Source organism: Podarcis pityusensis (genome assembly GCF_964106645.2).
Source record: "Podarcis pityusensis genome assembly, chromosome: 6".
Taxonomy (NCBI): domain Eukaryota; kingdom Metazoa; phylum Chordata; class Lepidosauria; order Squamata; family Lacertidae; genus Podarcis; species Podarcis pityusensis.
Window position 1 is genome coordinate 59,639,085 of NC_138030.1, and position 22,130 is coordinate 59,661,214.

The 22,130-nt window shown below is 41.7% G+C and overlaps 1 protein-coding gene across 2 annotated transcripts in view; it reads left to right on the forward strand.

The window, feature by feature from the left end:
• Positions 1-11,099: 11,099 nt before the first annotated feature.
• FGGY (FGGY carbohydrate kinase domain containing) overlaps positions 11,100-22,130 on the forward strand; it is a 138,287-nt gene continuing 127,256 nt past the window's right edge. The window contains exons 1-2 of one of the 2 annotated variants that reach the window (XM_081011826.1): positions 11,100-11,296; positions 20,029-20,242. In XM_081011826.1, coding sequence (XP_080867952.1) covers positions 20,042-20,242 — 201 coding nt within the window. In that variant the 5' untranslated portion in view covers positions 11,100-11,296; positions 20,029-20,041. The remainder of the gene's footprint in view (positions 11,297-20,028; positions 20,243-22,130) is intronic. The other variant, XM_081011825.1, reaches the window with a different exon arrangement.

Consider the following 22,130-nt stretch of genomic DNA (forward strand, 5'->3'; position numbering starts at 1 on the left):
GCTCAATATGGAGGTCAAATGGCCGAAATATTGGGAAATTTTGGAACAAGATGGAGATAGACTGAAACTGCAGAGTTTTGAGAAATTAAAAAACAAAGTGCGAGACTGGCTTCATTATTATCAGATAATGGAGGCATATAATTTGGACAAGAAAATCGGCTTCCAGGTGGAAAAATCAAAATTAGAAACAGAACTGTTAGAACCCAAAACTAAGATTTTGTCAAAGATGTATAACTTGCTGTTGAAATGGAATACTCAGGATGAAACGGTGAAATCTGCTATGATTAAATGGGCACAAGATATTGGACATAACATAATGATGGCTGACTGGGAACAGTTATGGACCACAGGTATGAAGTTTACGGCATGCAATGCCTTAAGAGAGAATATTATGAAAATGATATACAGGTGGTACATGACCCCAGTCAAGCTTGCAAAAATCTATCACTTGCCCGATAATAAATGTTGGAAATGTAAAGAAACTGAAGGTACATTCTTTCACCTCTGGTGGACGTGCCCAAGGATTAAGGCTTTCTGGGAGATGATCTATAATGAATTGAAAAAAGTATTTAAATATACCTTCTTGAAGAAACCAGAGGCCTTTCTCCTGGGCATAGTCGGCCAATTGGTGCCAAAGAAGGATAGAACTTTCTTTATGTATGCCACAACACCAGCAAGAATACTTATTGCAAAGTATTGGAAGACACAAGACCTACCCACTCTGGAAGAATGGCAGATGAAGGTGATGGACTACACGGAATTGGTGGAAATGACTGGCAGAATCCGAGACCAGGGAGAAGAGTCGGTGGAAGAAGATTGGAAGAAATTTAAAGACTATTTACAGAAATACTGCAAAATTAATGAATGCTAGAATGATGTTGGATTGAAGTTAAGTGGTTTCTAGCTGTAATGGTATAAAAGAATATGAAAAAATGGATTTTTAACAGGTAAAAATTTAATGTTATAATATATTAAGATTAAAGATCAGGATAAATTAAGGAGGGAAAGGAATTGCTGAACTAATAAATTGAACTGGAATACTAAAAAGGGAGGTATGAGGAGGTCCGGGAAACAAGCAAATGAAAGATAAGTGATAGAAAGATTGAATTGTTTTTAACTATTTTTATTTTGTATTTTTTCTTCTTTTTCTTTTTTCATTTTGTAATATTGTGAAAACCTTAATAAATATTTCTTTAAAAAAAAATATGAAATATCTGAAGGACATAGACTACAGCAGTTTCTGAGTGAAAAAAGTAACCACATGGTGAATTAATCTTCCTCCTCAAACATATTGTACATATTGTGGAGTAAAGCTTATTAATGGCCACTAGCCAAGAAGGTTGTATACTGCCTCTGATATCAGTTGCTGAATACTGAATACCAGTTGCTGAATACCAGGAGCATAAGTAGGAAGAGTGCTGCTGAAATAAAAACTGTCCAGACCAAAAATATAGTTTCTAAGCTTTACTAACAGAACTTTCTTCAAAACAAACTTAGAACAATAATGATGCATCCAAATAGTTACATAAAATCATGTGCTTGTCCAATCACAGGTTCTGCATCTTACAAATATAAAATTACTCCAAAAGGGAACTGAAGTCAAAACCCACACAGACTCTATTACAACCTAGAGCTGTTTTCTTTTCAGGAGGGACATCATTTGTACACCTTTGTCTTTGGTGGCTTGAGAACAATGATAACTCTCTTAAAATGGAGATTTGCAACTGAACACCTCCCCTCATGTGATCTAAGTAAGTTAAACACTATGTCAGAGAGCAGAGCAGAGGTATACTAACAGCTAACCATTAACTTGCTAGGCACTTACAGAGCTCTGGCTTACCTCAATGTAATTTTCCAATGTTAAACCATTAGCAATACACATACAGAGTCTTTTTCCATGTCATTGTACATTTAAACAATTATACTTAACATGGTTGGCATACCCGTCAACTCTCCTGCTTTGAGCAGGACATCCCAGAACTACAGAAGCCACCCCGGCTTCTGATTGCATCCCAGGATGTCCTGTTTTGGCTCCTGCAAGAGTGTGACCTCATTTTGAGGGCCATGCTCTGACACGAGTCACCTGGCTGCCGCAAGAGCAGTGCCCTGAAAGACACCCTTTGGGGGGGGCAGGTTCTTGCACGAGTCCTCTGGCAAGAGCATGGCTCTAAAAGGCATGCGTCCCAATTTTCCTCTGCTGGATGTTGGAGGGTATGGGTTGGTCATTGTGAGAAAACGTTGCTAGACTTGATTGGCCTGTGGTTTGATCTAACAAGGCTCTTCCTAAGTTCTCATCATGCCCTCTTCCAAGCAAAGGAAAAAATGTCTGGAGATCTGATCATGGATCTTGCCCGCTATACCACCTAGGTTTCGCCCAAAGGGATTGTACACATATAAAGTTATTTTAAATTCTTACTGAGACTCATAGTTAAGCAGCAACACAGAATGTGACTGGCTCCATTTGACTAAAGCAAGTGGGAGGAATTTATGATGAAGAAGGTATAGTCTTGAGGGTGAGAACTCTCAGCCCTGTGGCACACTCTATATTTCAATGAGTTGGTTTTTTTAATAAACATTCAAGCGTTCCATTATATTTAACATAAAAGTGTTCTTAAAAGTTTAAACTTGGCTTGAGTCTGTGTGATGTTAATACAAATCCATTCTATTTTCCACTTTCTTCCATCGTCCTGCAGCCGCTGAAGGAGGGGTGTGAATGAATGAACCCTATTTAGAAAAAAAACAAAACACGGTTGACATTTTCCATATGGCACGACATGCTTTCCCCCATGTGAACTGCTTAAGAGCACACTAAACAACAATGGGGGTGTAGTTTAAAGAAAACAGAAAACAATAATTAAAAAACGCACCCTATTGGTGCCATATCAAGTTCAAATCAAATACTGAAATTCTCGCATCTGGAGACCAAGTTGGATCAACCATTAATTACAAAGAATGGAAAGATTTGTTTATATTCCCTTCAACTCCAAATGCTCTCTAAGGTGGGAAGGACAATTGGCAGCTGACCAGTTTTTTTCTTTTCTTTTATAAAGTCAGTGTGGAATATTTAAGGCAGCTGTTTCTCTTCCCTTTCTCCCATGGCTGGGGGTTCATTTTTCTTTGTATCCCTTTTCTAAGAACCTGCCATTTATGATACTCTTAATAATGTTTTAACTCAGAGATTGTATCATATGTCTTCCAACAGAGAAGCAGATCTTTGTACAGTTTTAATGGGTGTGAAGAGTTTGCACTCACAGGCTCTTTTAGGCCCATTCCTTGAATGTTATCAACAGTGTGGAAATGTTATAGTGCAGCCACTACACAATTAGCTGGGATTTTACAGAGCCTTTATAGTTAGGGCTTAAATGCTTCCATCCAAATTTTTTTAACCGGAGCTCAGTTCTAGGGTCTTGTATAACAATATGGAGAGTGACTTTGACCATATTCAGAGTGGCTTTCCTTCACCACTGGTAGCCATAGGTAGCCACTAAACATAGGAAATGTTGGGGTGTTTCGGGTGGAGGAACGCATTACAAAAAAGAATGTTTTCGGGTTAACAGACAACATCAGCAGCAACAGAAGTTTCAGTATGATGCCAGCCTTACATCTGTGTGTGTATGTGCACACACAAACAAGCGAAGAGGATTACACTTCATGCATCTGCTGAAGTCCATGAACACTATAATAAAATGAGTTAGTCTTTAAGATACACCAGACTCCTTGTTGATATGATTTTGTGGAAAGCAAAAGAGGGTAAACCTGAATGGTATCAATGTAGTGGAGCCCAGAAGAGAACTTCAATTCCACTAAGGATAAAGGATAGACTTTTTCCCAGGCCTAAATATCTCTCAAGGTCTTGCATTACTTAAAAACGAAACAAAAACAAAGGCAAATTCAAGGCTATTGGCACATATGCTATGAGATAGATGCATTCATGCAGCAACAATGCCTTGCTTACTTCGAGCTAATACTTTGCTTTGAAATAGACTTTGAGAAACAGTCAAGATCCTCAGATAACAGATACAAAGGTTGCATTATTTCAATTGAGTTGCTTTGGATTGCCACAGTTCTTAATCTTTCCATTCATGCATTATGTTAAGAGTTCCTGAAGTGAAAGTATTAAATACCAATGGTTTTGTTGTTGTTTTTCTCCCTCTGAACCCAGCATCTATATGTGATCAGCATTTGCTTAGTGATGAATGAATCTGTCAATGTTGGTTGGTCTGTTTCTCATTTTTCTAATTTTCAGTTGTCCACATTTCCATATCAGTTTGTGATTTTTTTTATTTTAGAAAATCCTCTTGAAAATTCGCCCACTGGCGGAGGAAGAGACGTGGGGGGGAGAGCGCACCTCCCCCTGGCAGTGCGATCCTGGCGGGGTGCCATCATGGCTGCCCCCCACCTGCGCTGGGCGCCACGCCCCTATGGGTGGTGCACCAGCCCTGCCCCCGCCTGCTCTCCGCCCCCCAGTGCCGGAGCATGAAGGTCCGCCACTGAATTCGCCAGCATTTTAGAGCAATTTTCTCCTCTTATACACATTTTTGTATGCAATTTTGCCTAATATAGACATTTTTTTGTAATTCCCCCTGATATAATGCATGTTTGTATGTCTGCCAATATATGCACGCTTTATTCTAGTAAATGCATCTTAATGCATATGACGTAGCAGGAGAACTGCATTGCAAAATTTGGAGAAATGTATAGTTTAAAGTGTGACTGTTTTGATTCACATATTATTTTGGAAAATGTAGAGTACGGAAATTCATCTTTAAACACAAACCAAACCAAATCCTCCCTTCATCTCAGGTGTCTGATGGGAATGGCAGAATTGCTACAGCTGTGATTTTTCAAGCCCTACCCCTGTTTTATTTCTCTCAGTCTCCTGCTGACCTGCTTATACATTGCCAGTCCTTTCTGGAATATATGTGAGTTTTTGTATCATGGGGGTTACCAGGGAGTTTGAATATGTGGTAGAGGGAAAATGCCTTCATTAACCATCCATGCCTTTTGGATCATCGCTGGTTGCTTTTTCTGGTATGTGTGTTTGTTGTGTTCTAAACTGCTTTTGCTGCCCAGCATATGCTAGTGAGTTAAAGATACATATCCATTTTATATATTTAGTATGAAAGGTCTTAACTTTCACTAGCATGCACAGGTGGACCCAGCTATATTTGATTTTATTAGATGTCTCTTATTTTATTTTGCCAGTTGCATGGAGTGCATTTTAAGGGGCGTGGGACATAATCAAAGGAATTTAGAGATTTTTCAGCACTTTCAACAAGAGCATTAGCAGCTTATAGGCAACCCAACCCCTATGCATTAAGAACAGGAGAAGAGAACAAAATACACAGCTGTACTTATGTCAAACTCATAATTGACAGCAAGGTATGCAGACTCCATGGCTAACCCATTGTCTCCTTTGGACAAAGGAGACAGTTTTGAAACAGTTTGGGAGGGTGTGGCAAGCACCCGGCTCCTAAGATCAGCGGCAGAGGAAGCCAATAAGGCTCCTGGGGCGGCGCGTGTGCCCTGCACCCAGGGGCAAGGCCACCCACCCGCGGGGGTGGGGCAAGCCGGGGCAGGACGCTCTGCGGGGCCTCCGAGGAGTCATAGAATCATAGAATCATAGAGTTGGAAGAGACCACAAGGGCCATTGAGTCCAACCCCCTGCCAAGCAGGAAACAGTCTGCCTGCCTACTTCCACTTAGCTGCCCTACAGCTGAGGGGGAGGCGGCGGGCAGACTGCCATTTTGTAACCCCCCTCAGTGGTGCCACCTGGGGTGGCCCGCCCCCACTGCACCCCCTTCCTCTGCCCCTGCCTAAGATCTTGCAACAGCCATCAGTCTTGAGAAACGGAGTCCTGCATTTGCTTAGCAGTTGCAATACACTATTGCACCTCCCTCTTTTTTTAGTACTATATGAAAATGACTGGGTCAATGGTGGCACATGTAGGAACATAAGGGAAACTGGACTCAGTGTTTCCGGGGAAGCTGTAGGTAAAAAGTGCTTTAGGTAAAAGCAAAAAAGATGAACAGGGGGCTGTGGTGTAGATTAATAATGGAGAGCAGGTAGGCAAGGATATGAAATATAAGATGTCGAAGTGAAGTGAGGAGTGTACAGAATCAGGGCAATAAATGCCATAATATTTAGGGCTGGTTCATTGCAAGGGAAAATACTGAAGTATTGCTTAAGAATTGTCACACAAGGATTGGCATCTGTATTGATGTCTTTAATTGCACTATAAATTTGAGCATTAAAGAGAAAAGCAAATGTTATTAGGAACCAGGACATGGCAATGATGTGAGCCCTTAATGAGATCCCAGTGCTAACTCAAGAGTACAGCAATTTCCCAGAGGACTACCAAGGAGATGGACAATGAATTGTAAGGCCTGCTTTATACGCATCTATCCTTGGTCAAATGCACCTGCTTGTAGCCACGCAAAAGACAGTGCGTAAATGTCTGGAATATTACATAAAAGTTGTCTGGGAGACCAGGCAGAGCAATTAAATCCATCCTGCTTAAATGAACCCCCAGTGCAGGTCAAACAAATCTAATTTTTATTGTTCCTTAAGGAGATGGTGTCTGTATGGGAGACAAAGAAAAGATGTAGCAGTGAGCTTGAAAGGAAAACCAAGATGCCCTTTAAGGGGAAAAAATTAAATGTTCACAAAAATGCCACAGCAGGCTAGATAAATGATATATTATTATAGCAGGAGTTTAAAACTAATTGATGACTAATGTTTTAATGTCCTGGAAGCTACGCTGATCTATGATACATCTCAGCCAAGCCAAAGGGGCATTTCAAGGAGAGAGAAAATGTTAACTGTTGACCTGATAGAACCAGAAGAAAAAGCAGTTACCTCAATGAATAAATGACAAGGTTGCTTCCACTAATGTCTGGCTGCGTCCTGCAATGCAAAAATCAAATTATGACAAAAACTGAATGAGGAAATAAACCGTGTAGCAGAGCCCACAGTTTATTCTGTGATAAATTTGTTGAAGCTGTGTTGTCTATGTATAAAATGAAACTGTCTGCCTAAGCAGACTTTTAGATTTGCAAATCTATAAAAGCCCACGAGATATAATAAGGACCCAACTGAAAGCAAGTACAATCAAGGTCAGTTAAAGTACATTAGAGCCAACGTCCACACAGCCAAATTGGTATGGAGAATTTGGTGGGACAAGTTTGACCTCTGGTGAAACTGTCATATGATTACTTCTCCACATGCCCACCTCACAGCTAATTTTCACCATGCCACTATCAGTCTGGTTTTGAAAGTTTCGTTCCAGAATGGTCACCATACTAATGATAACCAATGTAATGCTCCATCCTGTGCCCTTTCATCACAATCAAACATTTTGTTGAATGATAAAATCTATACATCTTTAGATTTACTTAAGCAAACAATAGTCCAATTCAGGCACTATTCTAGGGACTCTTACCTAGGCCTTTGTTTGGCACAGAGATAAAGATCATAGAGTTGGAAGGGACCCTGAGGATCATCTAGTCCAGCCTGAATATGCAGCTGTCCCATTCGGGGATCAAACCCGCAACCTTGATGTTATCAGCACCACACTCTAACTGACTGACCTAGGAGGTGGGGAGCATGTGCCTGTTCCAGTGTGGCTGGACTCCAACTCCCATCAGCTCCAGCCAGCAAAGCCCAATGTTCAGGGATGATGGGCAGAGGCAGAGCTAGCTGCTCTGGCACCTGGAGCGGCGCATATGCTGTGCACCCGGGGCGGGGAAAGCGTCCTGGGGTGGGGCGGGGATGTCTCCCCCCCTCAGGGATTAAACCTGAGGCAGACTGCACCCACTGCACCCCCTTCCTCTGCCAGTGATGATGAGAGATGTCACCCTACAATATCTGGGAGGGCCATAGGTTCCCAAAGGTTCCCCACCAGCCTTATGGTCACCATTCTAAGCCTTGCCAGAGATTAAGCAATGCTGTGAACATCTTATCTGGTTTCTCAACAGTCCCCAGCTGAATTTAAATTTTACAATAAAATTATAAAGCAGGCTTTGCAATGCTACTTACTGTATATTTTCTAATTAGCGAGCACAATAAAAAATTACTGTTCATTGTGATTGATGAATATTTCTCAGCTAACCGTCTAATGACTAAGAAAAAAAAGGAACGAATCCTAATTTAAAAAGTAAACAGATATTACTGAAATCTTGTTAACGACACTATTCACTGGTATGTGATAGAAGAAGAAAAAGAAGCTTTTCTTATGTAAAGTTCTTTGAGCAGCAAGGGTGGGTGAATGTTTCGTGATAAGTAAAGCATCAGAAACAGAGGCAAGCAACTGGCTATCTGTACAAAAAAAACCAAGCAGATAAACTAGGCCTTGTTAGAACAGAACTTCTAAAGGAGACACACTTTCTGGCTTGCTTTCATAAAGTGCCTGAAGGATTTATGCTACATATTATATCTAGAAGATCAGTTAATGCCAAAATCTCAGAAACTACTGACTGCCCTGGGAAGGCAAGAGTGGCTAGTTCTTTTTTCTGTGCAAGATTAACTGATACAATGAGGAAAATTTCCATTTCCTTTAGGGATGTCCTTAATGGAGTATGAAGGATCAAAGACTTATCTGAAATATTTAGCAGGATAATATGATAAGTCATGTTGCTACAGTGCACAGATGTCCAGGAGTGCTCGCCAAGGTTAACAATGTTGTACAAACAAGTCACATCAGATTGTAATGTTAGAATACCTTGCCAGATAAGACCAAAAACCCTAGGACATCTAGTTCAGTCATCTGTTTCCAACAGAGCTCAGTTAGATTCTTCTGGGAACAAGCAAGGCATATAATTGATGACACTCCTCCATTGCTTGTACAACTACCCATGCATATTGGAATGGTACTATAAATATTTCGGGAAAGGTGGGGTGGCTTAATGAAATCCACAAGCCTCCCTGATACATTGCCCAGTTTTAGCCAAATTATCATCTCCTGGGCCCCTATGGATCCCCCGAACAACGATTCAGAGGTATACTTTCTCTGTAACTGATAGCTGTTGGTAGACCCATCCTCTATAAATGCATCCCATTCTCATTTCACAAAATCATAGACTTTTAAAGTTGTAAGGGACCTTGGAGATCCTGTAGCCCATCTCCTTCAGTGTGGGGATCCTGCAACTACAGTATCCCTGTCAGATGGCCATCTGCCTCATCACAAAACAGCCCACCAACTCTCAAGGCAGTTTGTTTCGGCGTCAAACAACTTGTACAATTAGGACGTTCCTTAAGGAGGGGCTTTCAGCTGGAGATGTCTTGGGGCACCATGGAGGATGACTTAGAGCTACTTTCTATCCCTCTGATGTCCTCAGCAGTGGCTGCTGGTAGCTAGAGGCTCTCACCTAGTGCTATATCCAGGCATAGTGGAGGGTTAATTATAGCAATTATTTCTACATGTGTATCTATTTTAGCACATGTTAACTTTGTGCAAAACTGCCCACTTTGGGGGAGCTGTGTTAAATGGCCATCCTATCAGCTCCCATCCCATTCAGGCAACAGATAAACTGGCTGTTATGGCTGCAACTCTAAACCTACTTACTAGGGAGTAAGTCTACTGTGTTAACACATGGGACCTACTTCAGAAAAAGGATGCACAGAATTGCACTGCATGACCCGTTCTGCTCCGCTTCACTACCCGTGGTTTCTGAAGCAAAGAGAAGCGTAGATACCCTCAAAGCTATCTCAGAATCATGACATAGAGTTCTAAGGACAGCTGCAAAGAAGAATAAAAAAAAGTGTGCACACGTCTTCTTTTAAATTGGCACCATGTTCTGAGATGCAGATAATATCAAAGGAGATCAATTCAGACAGCAAAGCAGATACACTTCCCACAATGGGAATATAACCCCCAATAAATACACAGCTCCAGAGTCTTCAGTGTGACTGGAGCCCTGTACTGCAGTAGTTAATAGAACCATCACCTTTATGAACTCTCTCTCTTATTTCCCATCATGTATGGACTTTAGCCTTCAAAGGCTACTGCTGCTGGTGAAGTAATATGATTAAGTGAGCCTTTTAAGACAGATTTATGCAAATAGTTTCTCCTCCAGCAAGTGTCACATCAGGTCTAGCTCTGTAAGGAAGAATATTTCAAAGATGCCACCTCTTATTTAGAACCACTAAATTATCTGACATTAGTGGTCAAATCGGCAGCAGGCCAAAATGGAGCAACTTTGATTTATACCACTGCTGATGTTGGCTTTCTTTCCACTTATAAAGCAGGAAAACAAATAACTTTCATTCATCAGGCAAAACTTGGGTGATGAAGGGAAAGAGAATTGGGCGAATGGGAGGTTTTGGTCTCTCTACTAGAAAAGCATTCAGATCTTCCTAGGATGGCCTCTTCTTACAACTAAAAGAACATTGAATTGAATTCACAGTCTGTAATCTGCATCACCATAAGCTTGCTGCATGCCTCTGGCACCCAGCATGGAATCTGCCATTATTCTGAAACTCTGTGCTCTCAGAGCCAATGTACATGTTTAGCAAAATCACACAGTAGAGGACTTCTGAGAGTATACCAAAGCATACTGTAGGGACTGTGTCCCCCACAGGAATACTCTTTGAGTTTTAACGCTTTCCAAATAGTACACAGGAAACGAGTGCATTGAGTGCTGAAACCTCAGTCGGCCATGACTGGACCTAATGATCAGAGGTCCCTTTACCTTTTTAAGGTAGTCTCTATGGGAGTATACTGTATTTAATTATGGGCTATCAGAGTTTTTAGGGGGCTAACCAGGCTGAGAAAGCTGGGATTGCAGGCTTGCAGACATCTGAACGTCTGATGTAGATTTTCAGTTTCGTTGTTCTGTATGGGACAATGACAATAAAGATTTTCACATTTCATCCCCGAGGCGGGCATCGCTAGTACAGTTCCACAGATGGGTTTTTACAAGCAGTGAGGATGGGAGGGTTGGGGGAGAGACACAGACAACAAGCAGGACGGGGTGAGCAGAGCCTTTTATTTACTGCCCGTTTAAGCGCCTTCCAGTCTCCTCCGCCAAATCCCGCCTCGCGGGCCAGCCGGCCAATCGGGATCAGCGGCTCCAAGGCGCAGCTGCCAAGAGAGGAGAAAAGGAGCGAGGCCTTCTTCTCCCCCCCCTTTCTTTCCCCCCTCGCGGCAACGGCTCTTGCTCCCGTGCAAGAAGCCCGGAAATTGCCTTGTCAGGAACTCTGGGGGTTTTCCTCTCTCTCTCTCTCTCTCTTGCTGCAAAGCGTGTGCTGCGAGCGGCTTGTCCACTGCTAGCTCAGGTCATATTTCACTGCTGGGCAAGTAAGTGGCTTCTGCTCTCCAACCCAAATAAGAATCGCCTTCTGTAGCAGAGCGTTCCGTTTCAGGAAATCCTCGCGCAGATGTTTCTTTCCTTTGCGTTTAGGAGGGGAAAGAAAACACCTCGGGCTTTGTTCTGTATCCTTTGCCCAAGGGGTCGTGTCCCTTTCCCCCTCCTTCCTTGGGTGTACTTTGGTTGCCTTCTGGCTTACCTTGGTTGACTCTGGGGGAGATGGGGAGAGAGCTTGAGGTTTTCATCCGGAACACCAGGTTTGCCTAAAGTGGAGGCATGTGTTTATTTTATTTTTTTGCTTGGCAGGTTTGTTTCCCTCTGTATGTATGGGGCCCAGTATGCAATGGGACCTATGAAATTCAAAGGGGAGGTTCCCTGCCCACCACACTCCCCTTGCAAAATGGCAACCAGATACTGCCACATGCCTGAGATGATGCCTTATCCTGGTGTACATGGTTACTAGTCCTGGGAAGAGGGAAGGGTGAGAAGAGAGTCTCGAAGTAGCCAAGGGTCATCGACACTCTTTCAGCCGCATTTGCAGTTGATGCGAGTTGCAGATATGTTTCTGTGGGTCACCAGATGTGGGTCCCATCAGCGCCCGCTGGAGTGGCCCAATGGTTGGGGATGATGGGGATTGTAGTTCAACAACATTGGGGACCCAAGGCTGGGAAATACTGTCCTAGGGTTACTGAAGAGCTAAGGCAGACACAATGGGTGCTTCTGCTTGACCTGTTTGTTGGACGTTCATTTTTGTGGGGAGATTCGATGGTGTTGGCTTTTCAAGGAGTATTCACTTGTTTGCAGGGAGGTTGACAGATGACATTGCATCAAAGCAAGCATTATTACACACTTTCCAATTAGTTTCCCTGCTGCAAAAAGTGCATGAGTTGTTGTTGTTTTTTGGGGGGGGGGCGGTTTTGTTGTCCTCATCAACCACAATTGTGCAACCTGAATTTGCTAGTATGTGGTTAAATCCCACCTGAAAGCAGCCCCAATCTGGGCCTTCTTTAAAGAGAGACACCTTCTCAGTGTGTTATTTAGAACACGGTGCAAAGTACAGGGTCTGTTTAAACATTACTGAATTCCTTCATGGAAATGATTTCTTTGTGGAAATTAGCCTGCAGTCCACATGTCGATTGTTATTTGTGACTATATCAGAGGTAGGTGTGTGTTGCTGTACGTATTACAAGTGATGGGAAGCTGTGATTTCTGTTTCCTAGTGTGCGTACACTGAGCAAAATACATACTTATGCAACTGTCACCATTCAAGTATCATAAATATGTGAAGCACCAAACATAACAGCCCGCACACTGTAATGTATGACTGCTGTAGCTGTCTACCCTCTTGCCATATATGAGTATTGTGCTTTTCCCAAACATTATTGTTCCAGTACTGCCCTCCTACAGACAAGAAGTACCCACTGCTTCCAAAGCGTAAGAGGAAATGCGGTTGGGTAGGACAAATCCTCTTTAAATCTTAATGTCAGCCATCTTAATTGGGCCTGGAAACAGTGTTGATCACAAAACGTATAATATGATCATATAGTTGAGCCCCAGTTAACTGTCTTGCTGCCCTGCTTTGAGCCAACTAAAGTTTCTAGGCTGTTTTCAAAGTCAAGCTCATATATATAATGCATTGAAGTAATCAGAGCAGGTATCTCTGTACAGGTAGGGTTGCAGCTGGTATTATCAGCTCAAGCCAATAAACGGTGCTGTGAGCCTCTGAGGCTGCTCATGCCTCTTTGCTAACAACTAGATCCAAGACTGTCCCTGAACTGCAAACCTGATCCTTTAGGGAGAAATCCAGAACAGGTTGAACTTCAATCAGCCAAATAGATGAACAACCTGCTAACAGTACCACTATCTTGTCTGGATTTAATCTCAGTTTATTGGCTCTTACCCAGTCCATTAATGCGCCCAGCCACTGATTCAGAGCACCTATTGGTTCATCTTGATTTGATGAAAAGGAGATAATAGAGCTCGGCGTTATCTAGTGCTGGTGACACCTCAGTCTGTATCTCCAGATGACCTCTTCCGGTGGCTTCATGTAGATCTTAAACAGCATGGGTGATGAAATGCAGCCTGATGGAACTCTGCAGCATTGCTACTGACCTGTAGTCATCCCAACATTGCTCTTGTCCCAGGAGGGCATCCCGTGTGTTCTCTGCAGGCGTCTCATGAGCACTATGTTGTATGTCTTCGCCGTGCTCCACTCTGCTAAAAAAGGGATGGTTTTGAGGAGCATAAGGAGATTCAAACCCCTATAGGTACTCCTAGGGGGACTTGCAGTAGTGTGGTTGTTGCTGGCTGTGCTACAGGCTGTTGGACTGAGTGTGCTGTGTTGTTGACTTTTGGGGATGTAGTGGGGTGCATGCCCTAACTGGTGAGTTAATTGGCTATCTACATGCGTGAATATTGGTGGTGGTACTGTGTCTAATTAGTGGGCTATGGCAAAGTTTCCAGAGTGTCTGGTTGTGTATGTGTGTGTAATCTTGCCCGGGCCTGCCTCCTTCTCCACCCCCACCGTTCAGCCCGGACACTGAGGTCCAGCGCTGAGGGCCTTCTGGAGGTTCCCTCACTGTGAGAAGCAAAGTCACAGGGAACCAGGCAGAGGGCCTTCTCAGTAGTGGCTCCCGCCCTGTGGAATGCCCTTCCATCACATGTCAAAAGGAATAAACAACTATCTGACATTTAAAAGACATCTGAAGGCTGCCCTGTTTAGGGAAGTTTTTTGAGTGACTGATGTTTTAATGTATTTTTAATCTCCTGTTGGAAGCTGCCCAGAGTGGCTGGGGAGACCCAGCCAGATGGGCGGGGTGTAAGTAATAAATTATTGTTATTATAATGTGGGTAAATCAACTGTTCCTCTGCTAAGTAGTGTTGTACCTCCAATCCTGGTGTAGTGTTCAGTTATGTTGCAAACCTATACATATATACCAGGGTGTAAGTCCCACTGAGCTGAGTAGGGCTTCTGAGTAGACATGTGTAGGACTGTGCAGTTAAAAATAAACAGACTGGTCTGGCGTGAGAGCCCCTGGTTACTTTTAAATAGATGTGACAGGAACTCTCAGAAGCAGTGTGTTAGAATTGCAGATGTACCAACCATCTAAATAAATGTTTTAAGTTTAGGATGACAAATTACTTAGGGCTGTCCTCCTTTACAATTACGATTCAAGGGTGAACAAGTCCCCTTGAATGCATTAAATTTTGGAAACTAGTTACTGAAACATTCTCGCCGCTGGGTGAAAAATGTCTGCAAAAGCATGTTTTGTAGCATGTATTAAATTTTTTGATTTAATTGTTGAATTTACTGTTGGCTTTCCAGTATCTGTCGCAAATAATTACACACTTGGTTTAGGTGTTGGTTTGATAGGATGGCTTTGCTGGGAAGCACACTGGACTGTAGCCAATATGCAAATGTTGATGTTCTGTCACTTTGTAGACTCCTTTACAAAGCGTAAATCATTTTGTGGGATGACTTGCTAATACAACTGAGCACAAGGGACCAAATTAATCCCTGAAGTGCCTGAAATGTCTTTAGGGAGTTTGCCCCCTGAACATCCTTAATCCAAGTTGAATTCTGTTTCAGACTTCGATCAGCAGTAGGGTAATAAACAAGAAGAGATGAAGGCTATGTTCTGTTTCAAGACCAAAAGTGATGGAAATGACACAATCTACCAGGCTCCTGTTGCCATTACACCCTCTCCTATTTCATCAGCTGACTTGGGTTGTATTTCTATATACCTTTACCCTGGGAGTAAAAAAAAAAAAAGGTTTATATTTAACTTGGTAGGACCTCTGAGTAGAGTTGTATAGGATTGTACCGTTAAGTCTTTTCTCAGAAGAGTCAGGCAAAATGGTGTTGCCTACCTCATGGAACTGGGGGTCATTATTGAAGACAGCAACAAAATGGTGGCCTTCCTGTGCTGTCCAATACATTCCTGCTTGGAAGTGAGTCCCTCTGAGTTCAAGGGGAATTGCTCTCAGGTAAGTGGGTATAGGATTGCAACACCTAGTTAACCCAAGAGTATGCACACATTGAACTCAAGGGAACAGATATCTAAGAAATTTATGATATTTAATTAGAGAAAAATCAGTATTGACATTTATTAAGGATTGGATACTTCTTATGGAGTTTTTGCATGTAAGAGAAAATGAACTTGTAATACCTGGATTAAAAAAATTGGCTTATGGAAAATAGAATAGTTGGGTTCTATTTGGGGGTTATGTTCTGGGCCACCGCGCACATAAGAGACATCGCATAAAGTGGGGAGCACTCTCTAAAAAGTCTTTAAATGCCCATTTCCCCCTGCTCTCCAGCTCTCTCTCCAATTCAGAGAAAGAAAATACCTAGAGTTGAAGCTCTAGGGCTGGGTGGAGGACACATGGGAACGGCTGCTTCTGCTGTGCTACCCTCTATGTCAACTGTTAGGCAGGGACTCTGAGCAGCCTAAACAAAGCCCCGTTGCTCCTCAGGTCTCTTTGGGGCTTCCTCTGCCCTCACTGATGTCTTCTTTGGGCTTCAGGGAGGGTTTCCTCATGAGCCATGAGGGCTCTCCAGCTCTCTCCCATCATTTCCTGGTATGATTCTATTTATTTATTTCCTGAGGTAGCATATACTGTGGTACCTTGGTGTATGAACTTAATCCGTTCCAGAAGTCCGTGCTTAAACTAAAGCGTTCTTAAACCAAGGCGCGCTTTCCCGTAGCAGCTGGGGACTCATTTTACAAATGGAACACACTCAGCAGGAATTGGAACATGTTCTGTTTCTAAGGCAAAGTTCACAAACCAAAACACCTACTTCTGGGTTTGCAGCGTTCTTAATCCAAGTTGTTCATAAACAGCTGTTCTTAAACCAAGGTACCACTGTATACATGGCTGCGCATGAGTAGTACATGCATAAAGTTTCTCTTTTACCCTTTCCCCTTCTGTTCCCTTCTGTTCCTTTTTAGATTAGATCGTAAAAGCATTAATTTTATTCTGGTGTATTATAAAAAAGATACTTTGTATTGGAGTATGAACTTTTGTATACCTTTGGACAAGTTTCAATAAAAATAAATATTTAAAAAATAGAAATTAAAAAACAAACAAAAGCGATCAATATGGGGCTGATACTATGTATAAACTAGTTGAAACTCTTTTAAACGTGAACAAGAAACTCCACTATTCCAACCACTTACTTTTGCTGTTACTATATGGTGTTATTCACAAGTCAACATGTATCTTCATTGAACTGTTCACTTACCAGTTTTTTTTTAATATGAGAATAAGAAGCCCTTCATCTTTCCAGGGATTTTAAATTCTCTTTCAATTTATTTCAGCTTCTCATTCACTCCCTTAAACCTCTGAGTTGTTGATTTTTGTTCCAGTGAATTCTGGAGTTACTCTGTGACAACTGAACATGTAAACAAGCCTTTTTACATTTCAAGCTCTGTTCCTGCAGTCTGACAAACTGATTAACTTACTGAGAAATTTGTGCATTATTTATTGAGTGCTTGAATTAGCCAGTGCAAACTTGAGAGCACAGCTTTAGAGAGAAGCCCAAATGTTAATCGTCCATTATTTATTGATTTCATTAATCTCGAATTATCAGCTGAAACAACTTTATGGTTTGTTGGACGGATTTTGATTTTTGCTGACATCTGTCAGGGCAGCATCTTGTTGCTTGAGTGAGATTTTTGTTTAGCCAGAGTTCAAAAACAAGGTACACCCCCACCCCCTCCCCTTTCAAGAACATTGGAGACAGGAAAAAGCCAATGTGGTATAATGGGACAGAGTTGGACTTTAGAACAGAAATCTGTCCAGACCAGAAACTGTGCTTAATCTACCGTTAGTTTAAGCAAGTTATCTTCAGTAGCTATAGTTGATCCAAGCAACTTGACAAACTGCAGTTTTCCAAATTCCTGGCCACTTTGGAGATGAGAGGGAGTAGTGTGAAAGCTCAAGGCTTATTGTGGGCTTATCCAGACTTGCCCTTGCCTCACCTCATTACCGCCCCCCCCCACTTGATCTTCTGAATCGGAGCAAACACCAATTGGGTTTTCTCTGGATTTATGTTTTTTTCCAATTTATGGCTAAGGAATGGGTTTTCTGGGGAGAAATGGCAGGCACTGGCAAGACTGCTTAGACTCATGCCTAGAAATTGCAGGACAAGTGAAAAATCACTTAGACAAGTGCAAGTATGGATGAGTCCTGTGTCTTGTTTACGCTTCTTCACATAATGCTTCCATTGTGGTTTAGCATGGCATCCAATGCAATCAGTCTGCCTTTGTAATTTATCTAATGCCCCATTACTCCAAAATGTATTTTTCCTAGTTAAAACTTGTTGACTATGCCTTATAGGAGAACTCTGCTGATTTTAGGATATTTACTCTAGTCACTGTTGACCCTAAAAAAAAAAAAGATGCACTGGAGAATTCAGTGCTTTTCGTGTGTAGATCCAGATGTCATGTAGGTGATATCTCAAATGTATTATACTCTGTAGTACTCTTAGCATCAAACAATGTTTTTGCAAGGAAACTGGATTGAGTTACAGGAATGTTGCACTTTGAAGTGATGCAGAATGATAAATGAACGCATAATATTTTTAAACACAGTTCCTCTAGAGACAAACCTTATATCAACAATTGTTGGAGGCATCTATAAACTGAATGTTGTTTTTTTTTGTCAGTGGCAAGTTAGACTGTGAGATGAAGAACAAAACAATGCAGTGCAGCCTAGCTGTTGGATTACAGACACGTTTGAGCTTCCAAAGCCAATTATTATGGCTCAATGTTGGGCAAAGGTGTGTCTGCATGTGTATGTCTGTATATTTAAAATATATTTATTTATTTGGAAAGGATGGGGAGCCTGCTAGGAGTTCATCCATGGACATATACCATGGCAGTCCAGTTTTATGATTGTTCATAAAGTTACTGGTTATATACAGGAAAACCCTATTTTGCATGGAGCTTATGTTCTGGGTCATCACGTGTGTTGGCAGTGCACTTGTAAGCCTGTCCTGCTGCACTCCCATTATACCCCATAACGCCCCCTTTTCCTGCCACTTCTGGGTTCGCAGTGATGCATGCATGCACCAAGAATGCATTCAAAATGGGAGTTGCCTATACTGACGGGTCATAAAGGCCCACCCACTTTGTGCACAAAACCCCTGTCACTCTGTCCACTTTGGACATGAAAAACTGTCACTCTACAGTGTGATTGGCGTATGACTGGCTGCAGTACATAGCATTTGTAGTCTTTGGACTGCTCAACTGGCAACTGTTGCTGCTGCTGCTGCTGCTGCTGATACTCATTGGTAATGCTTTTCTTTCTATTGCTTTGTTTAGAGGCAGTTGATGAATAGTAAGAACCAAAGTGTTGCACACTACACATAGCAATGCAATAAAATGATTTTAACAGTGCAATATTAGGCTTGTCCTGTAGGATTTGTTTCCCGGTAAGTGTATGTAGGCTTGCAACCTATATAAAACATGGGTTGAACCAGCATGTACATTCCTTCATGATGAATGTGGGTTCCTTTGGCTTGTGCATTGTGGTTCGTTCATGTGTGAGTTCTTATTCATTTTATTTATTCATAATTTATTCATATTATTCCAGAAATGAATTAAACTATTAACTCATTTTTCCTCTGACTTTCCACCTGATGGGACCACACGGTGTCTTCCAGTAAGATCATGGCATCCCAAAATGATCAACATGAAAACTATAGCAGCAGACTAAGAAAACAGTTTAAATCACTTTGCAATTGTAAAGTCACAGCAAAGGAAACAATGTTATAAAATTATCTTCTAGATGTCTGTTGAGGAGCCATGACCTATGATAAATTATCATCATCATCATCATCATCATCAACAACATCATCTTATTATTGGCAAACTGTGGACTGATCATGCAGACTTCATCTGGACAACTTTTTATAACCATGGTGCCACTACCAAAAAACAGGTCCTCTTCACTGGAAGCAAACGTTAGAAGAGGACTCCAAGTATCTTAATGTCTGAGAACCTGTATGGCATTAGGCACTTTAAAATGATTTGTACGGTGTAGGGAAATGGTATAAAAAATAGGAACCTTGTTGTTAGTGTGAGGGAGGACAGAGTATACCTGTAATATTTATACTTCCTGGAATGAGATTGAGAAATTGTCTTTCTTACATGTGACTGGAAGTTGGTAAAAACAATGACAAGAACACAACAGGAACTTTTAAAATAAAACCCTGCACAATTTGTTGATTTGATTTCTGTTAAGGAGCAGTAACTTCCTGAATGTGGGATTAGGAGACCAAAATGTGTTATTGCAATGAAAAATGCTTTATGATACTTTTATGGTGGAAAGCTTATTGGAGAGAAAAGTCATCCAACCATAGTCTAAATAATTTGCTATAGGTAGGCTTATCAGCTTACAAACTATTTCCAAATGAGTTGGCCTGCAGCGCTTCTGATGGTCTGTGCCTGACAAAGGTTAGGAAGGGTGTGTGTGTGTGTGTGCGCGCGCGCGCGTGTACGCGCGCTTCAAACCAAGGGTTGTACTGGTGAGGTGGCTACCTTATTGTCCCTTGGCTTGGCATTTGTAACATGTAGCAAAACTCATTGGATCCCAAACTGTAGACTTTGTTGGTATGCAGTGTCCATTGCAAAGATGAGCAGTGATAGGAGAGAATGAAGTTTTATCCAAGTGAAGCATATTTTAAAAAGTCCCTTTTTGTTTCCCTGTCACCCAGAGGTCTGCTCAAAATGCAAAGTGAGAACCTGGAACCGGTAAATTACTACATTGGAATTGACGTTGGCACAGCAAGCGTCCGTGCGGCTTTGGTAGACCAGTTTGGGACGTTGGTGGCTTACGCAGAGCAGCCAATTCAAATTTGGGCACCACAACCAGACCACTATGAGCAATCCTCTGATGACATCTGGGCTGCGTGTTGTACAGTCACAAAGGTACAAACATGAATGCTCGCTATGAATTTTATGCTACACACTGTGAGGCAGCTTTTCTAATGAGGTGAGGCAGACTCTACTGCCTTTGTCACATCGAACCATTTTCACGCACACAAGAGATACAAGATTCTAGGAGGGCTGATATAACTAGTGACATTTTCTGGCTAATCTCTGCCTACCTTTAATTTTGGAAAAATTGGGGCTTCCTGTTCCCAGATTTGACTATATACTCTCTCTGATTTCTCTGTCTGCTGCCTTTGTATATATACCTCTATTGCTAGCACACACAAAAAACACCTTTGTATTCCTTCTAGTATATCTGGCCACATTCTATTAAATGGTACTGAAGCTGCCCTGTTTCAGTTAATCCCTCTCTTTATTTTTTGTGAGGGGTGGGGGGATGTATACTGATAAATGGCTCTTGGAAAAACTGCGGGAAGAGTTTTTAGGTTTAACATTCAGGATTGGAAGAAGAAGGGTTGTGGTTTTTTGGGTGGGAGAAAATTATAACTTTGAGGTAGAAGTTTTTTGCTTATGGTAGAAACCAGAAAGAAAACATCAATTACCTGTTTTTTGAAAAAAACAAACTCCAAAAAGTGAATGAGCTTAATCAGCTGTACACTACTCTGTTTTTTGCTTCAAGTATTCTCTCTCTCTTCCTTTCTATAAACAGCCTTGAAAATTAGTCCATATGAGCTGCTAGCCTACAAAAGTTTAGACTACTAGCTTGCAGTTTCATGTTGACTGCAGGGGAATAGAAGACTCCAATTCTGTGGCCAGCCTGGAAATATAGGCTACTAGCTTCTTAACACATTCATAAAAAATATCATTCTAGCTAGTGGAATGGCCAAGGAGGGGCAGAGTGATCTATTGCTTTTCTGCCTTCATACTTGATCATGGAGGAAGATGTTTTCCTTCCTCTGAAGCTAGCACAAAAACCAATTGGGCTGTTGGAGGGAGGAATACAGAGATCCTCCCTTCTCTGCTAGCTCACTCATGTGCCATTTGGACTTCCTGGTTGCCTAAGGGCATCTGGACAGTTTTTCCAATACAAGCCTGTTTTGCAAGGGACATATTGGAAAGCAAAGGGTATTGTGTCCTAACACAAATCATATGGAGGAAAATGTCTGTGTGCGAAATCAAGAGGAAATTAACAGCATACCACACTGGGGGTGGGACAAAGATTTTTAATGTGTATTATGTGTATGTATGTGATGGGGAACAATTACACCCCACCGAAACAAAGGAGATGATATCTCAGGATAGTGACAAAATGTGGATTTAATTTTTTTTTAAAGCAGCCCAGCACATTTGGGGCTGTTATTGTTGTTAAAAGCCTCAAGGGTCAGAATGAAAAACAGCCTGAAGATAACTCCAGTTATCTTACATTTTAGGTGGTTTTTAATTCTGGCCCCTGAGAAAGGCCTTTAACACCAACAGGCCGAAGTGCGCTGGGCTGTTGTTGTTTTAAACCAAATCCTAATTTTGTCAGCATCTTGAGATAACTTCACCTTTGTTTTGGGGGATCATTTTGTATGCTTACTGTTTTTTGCATTTTGGGGAGAAGAATTATAAGTTTTTTCTCAGTTGATCAGTTAGGCATACTTACAGTTTTTTGTGTTGCAAAAACAGTACAAAAGAAACTAAATAGAGGTTTTAAAACAATGCGAAATGAACACATAAGGTAGAGAGACCTTTTCATTCAGCTTGAAAAGCTTTCCTTCACCATCAGAGACTCTGGGTAATGTCACAAATATAGTACAAGATTCCTGTGATGGATACCTGGTGCTAGTATTGTAGCATCTACTTATGGGTTAGAAGGAAATGGAGCTTGCTCAGAATGGAACTGCAGGTGAAGCCAACATCTCAGTTAGCAAGCACCCTTCCC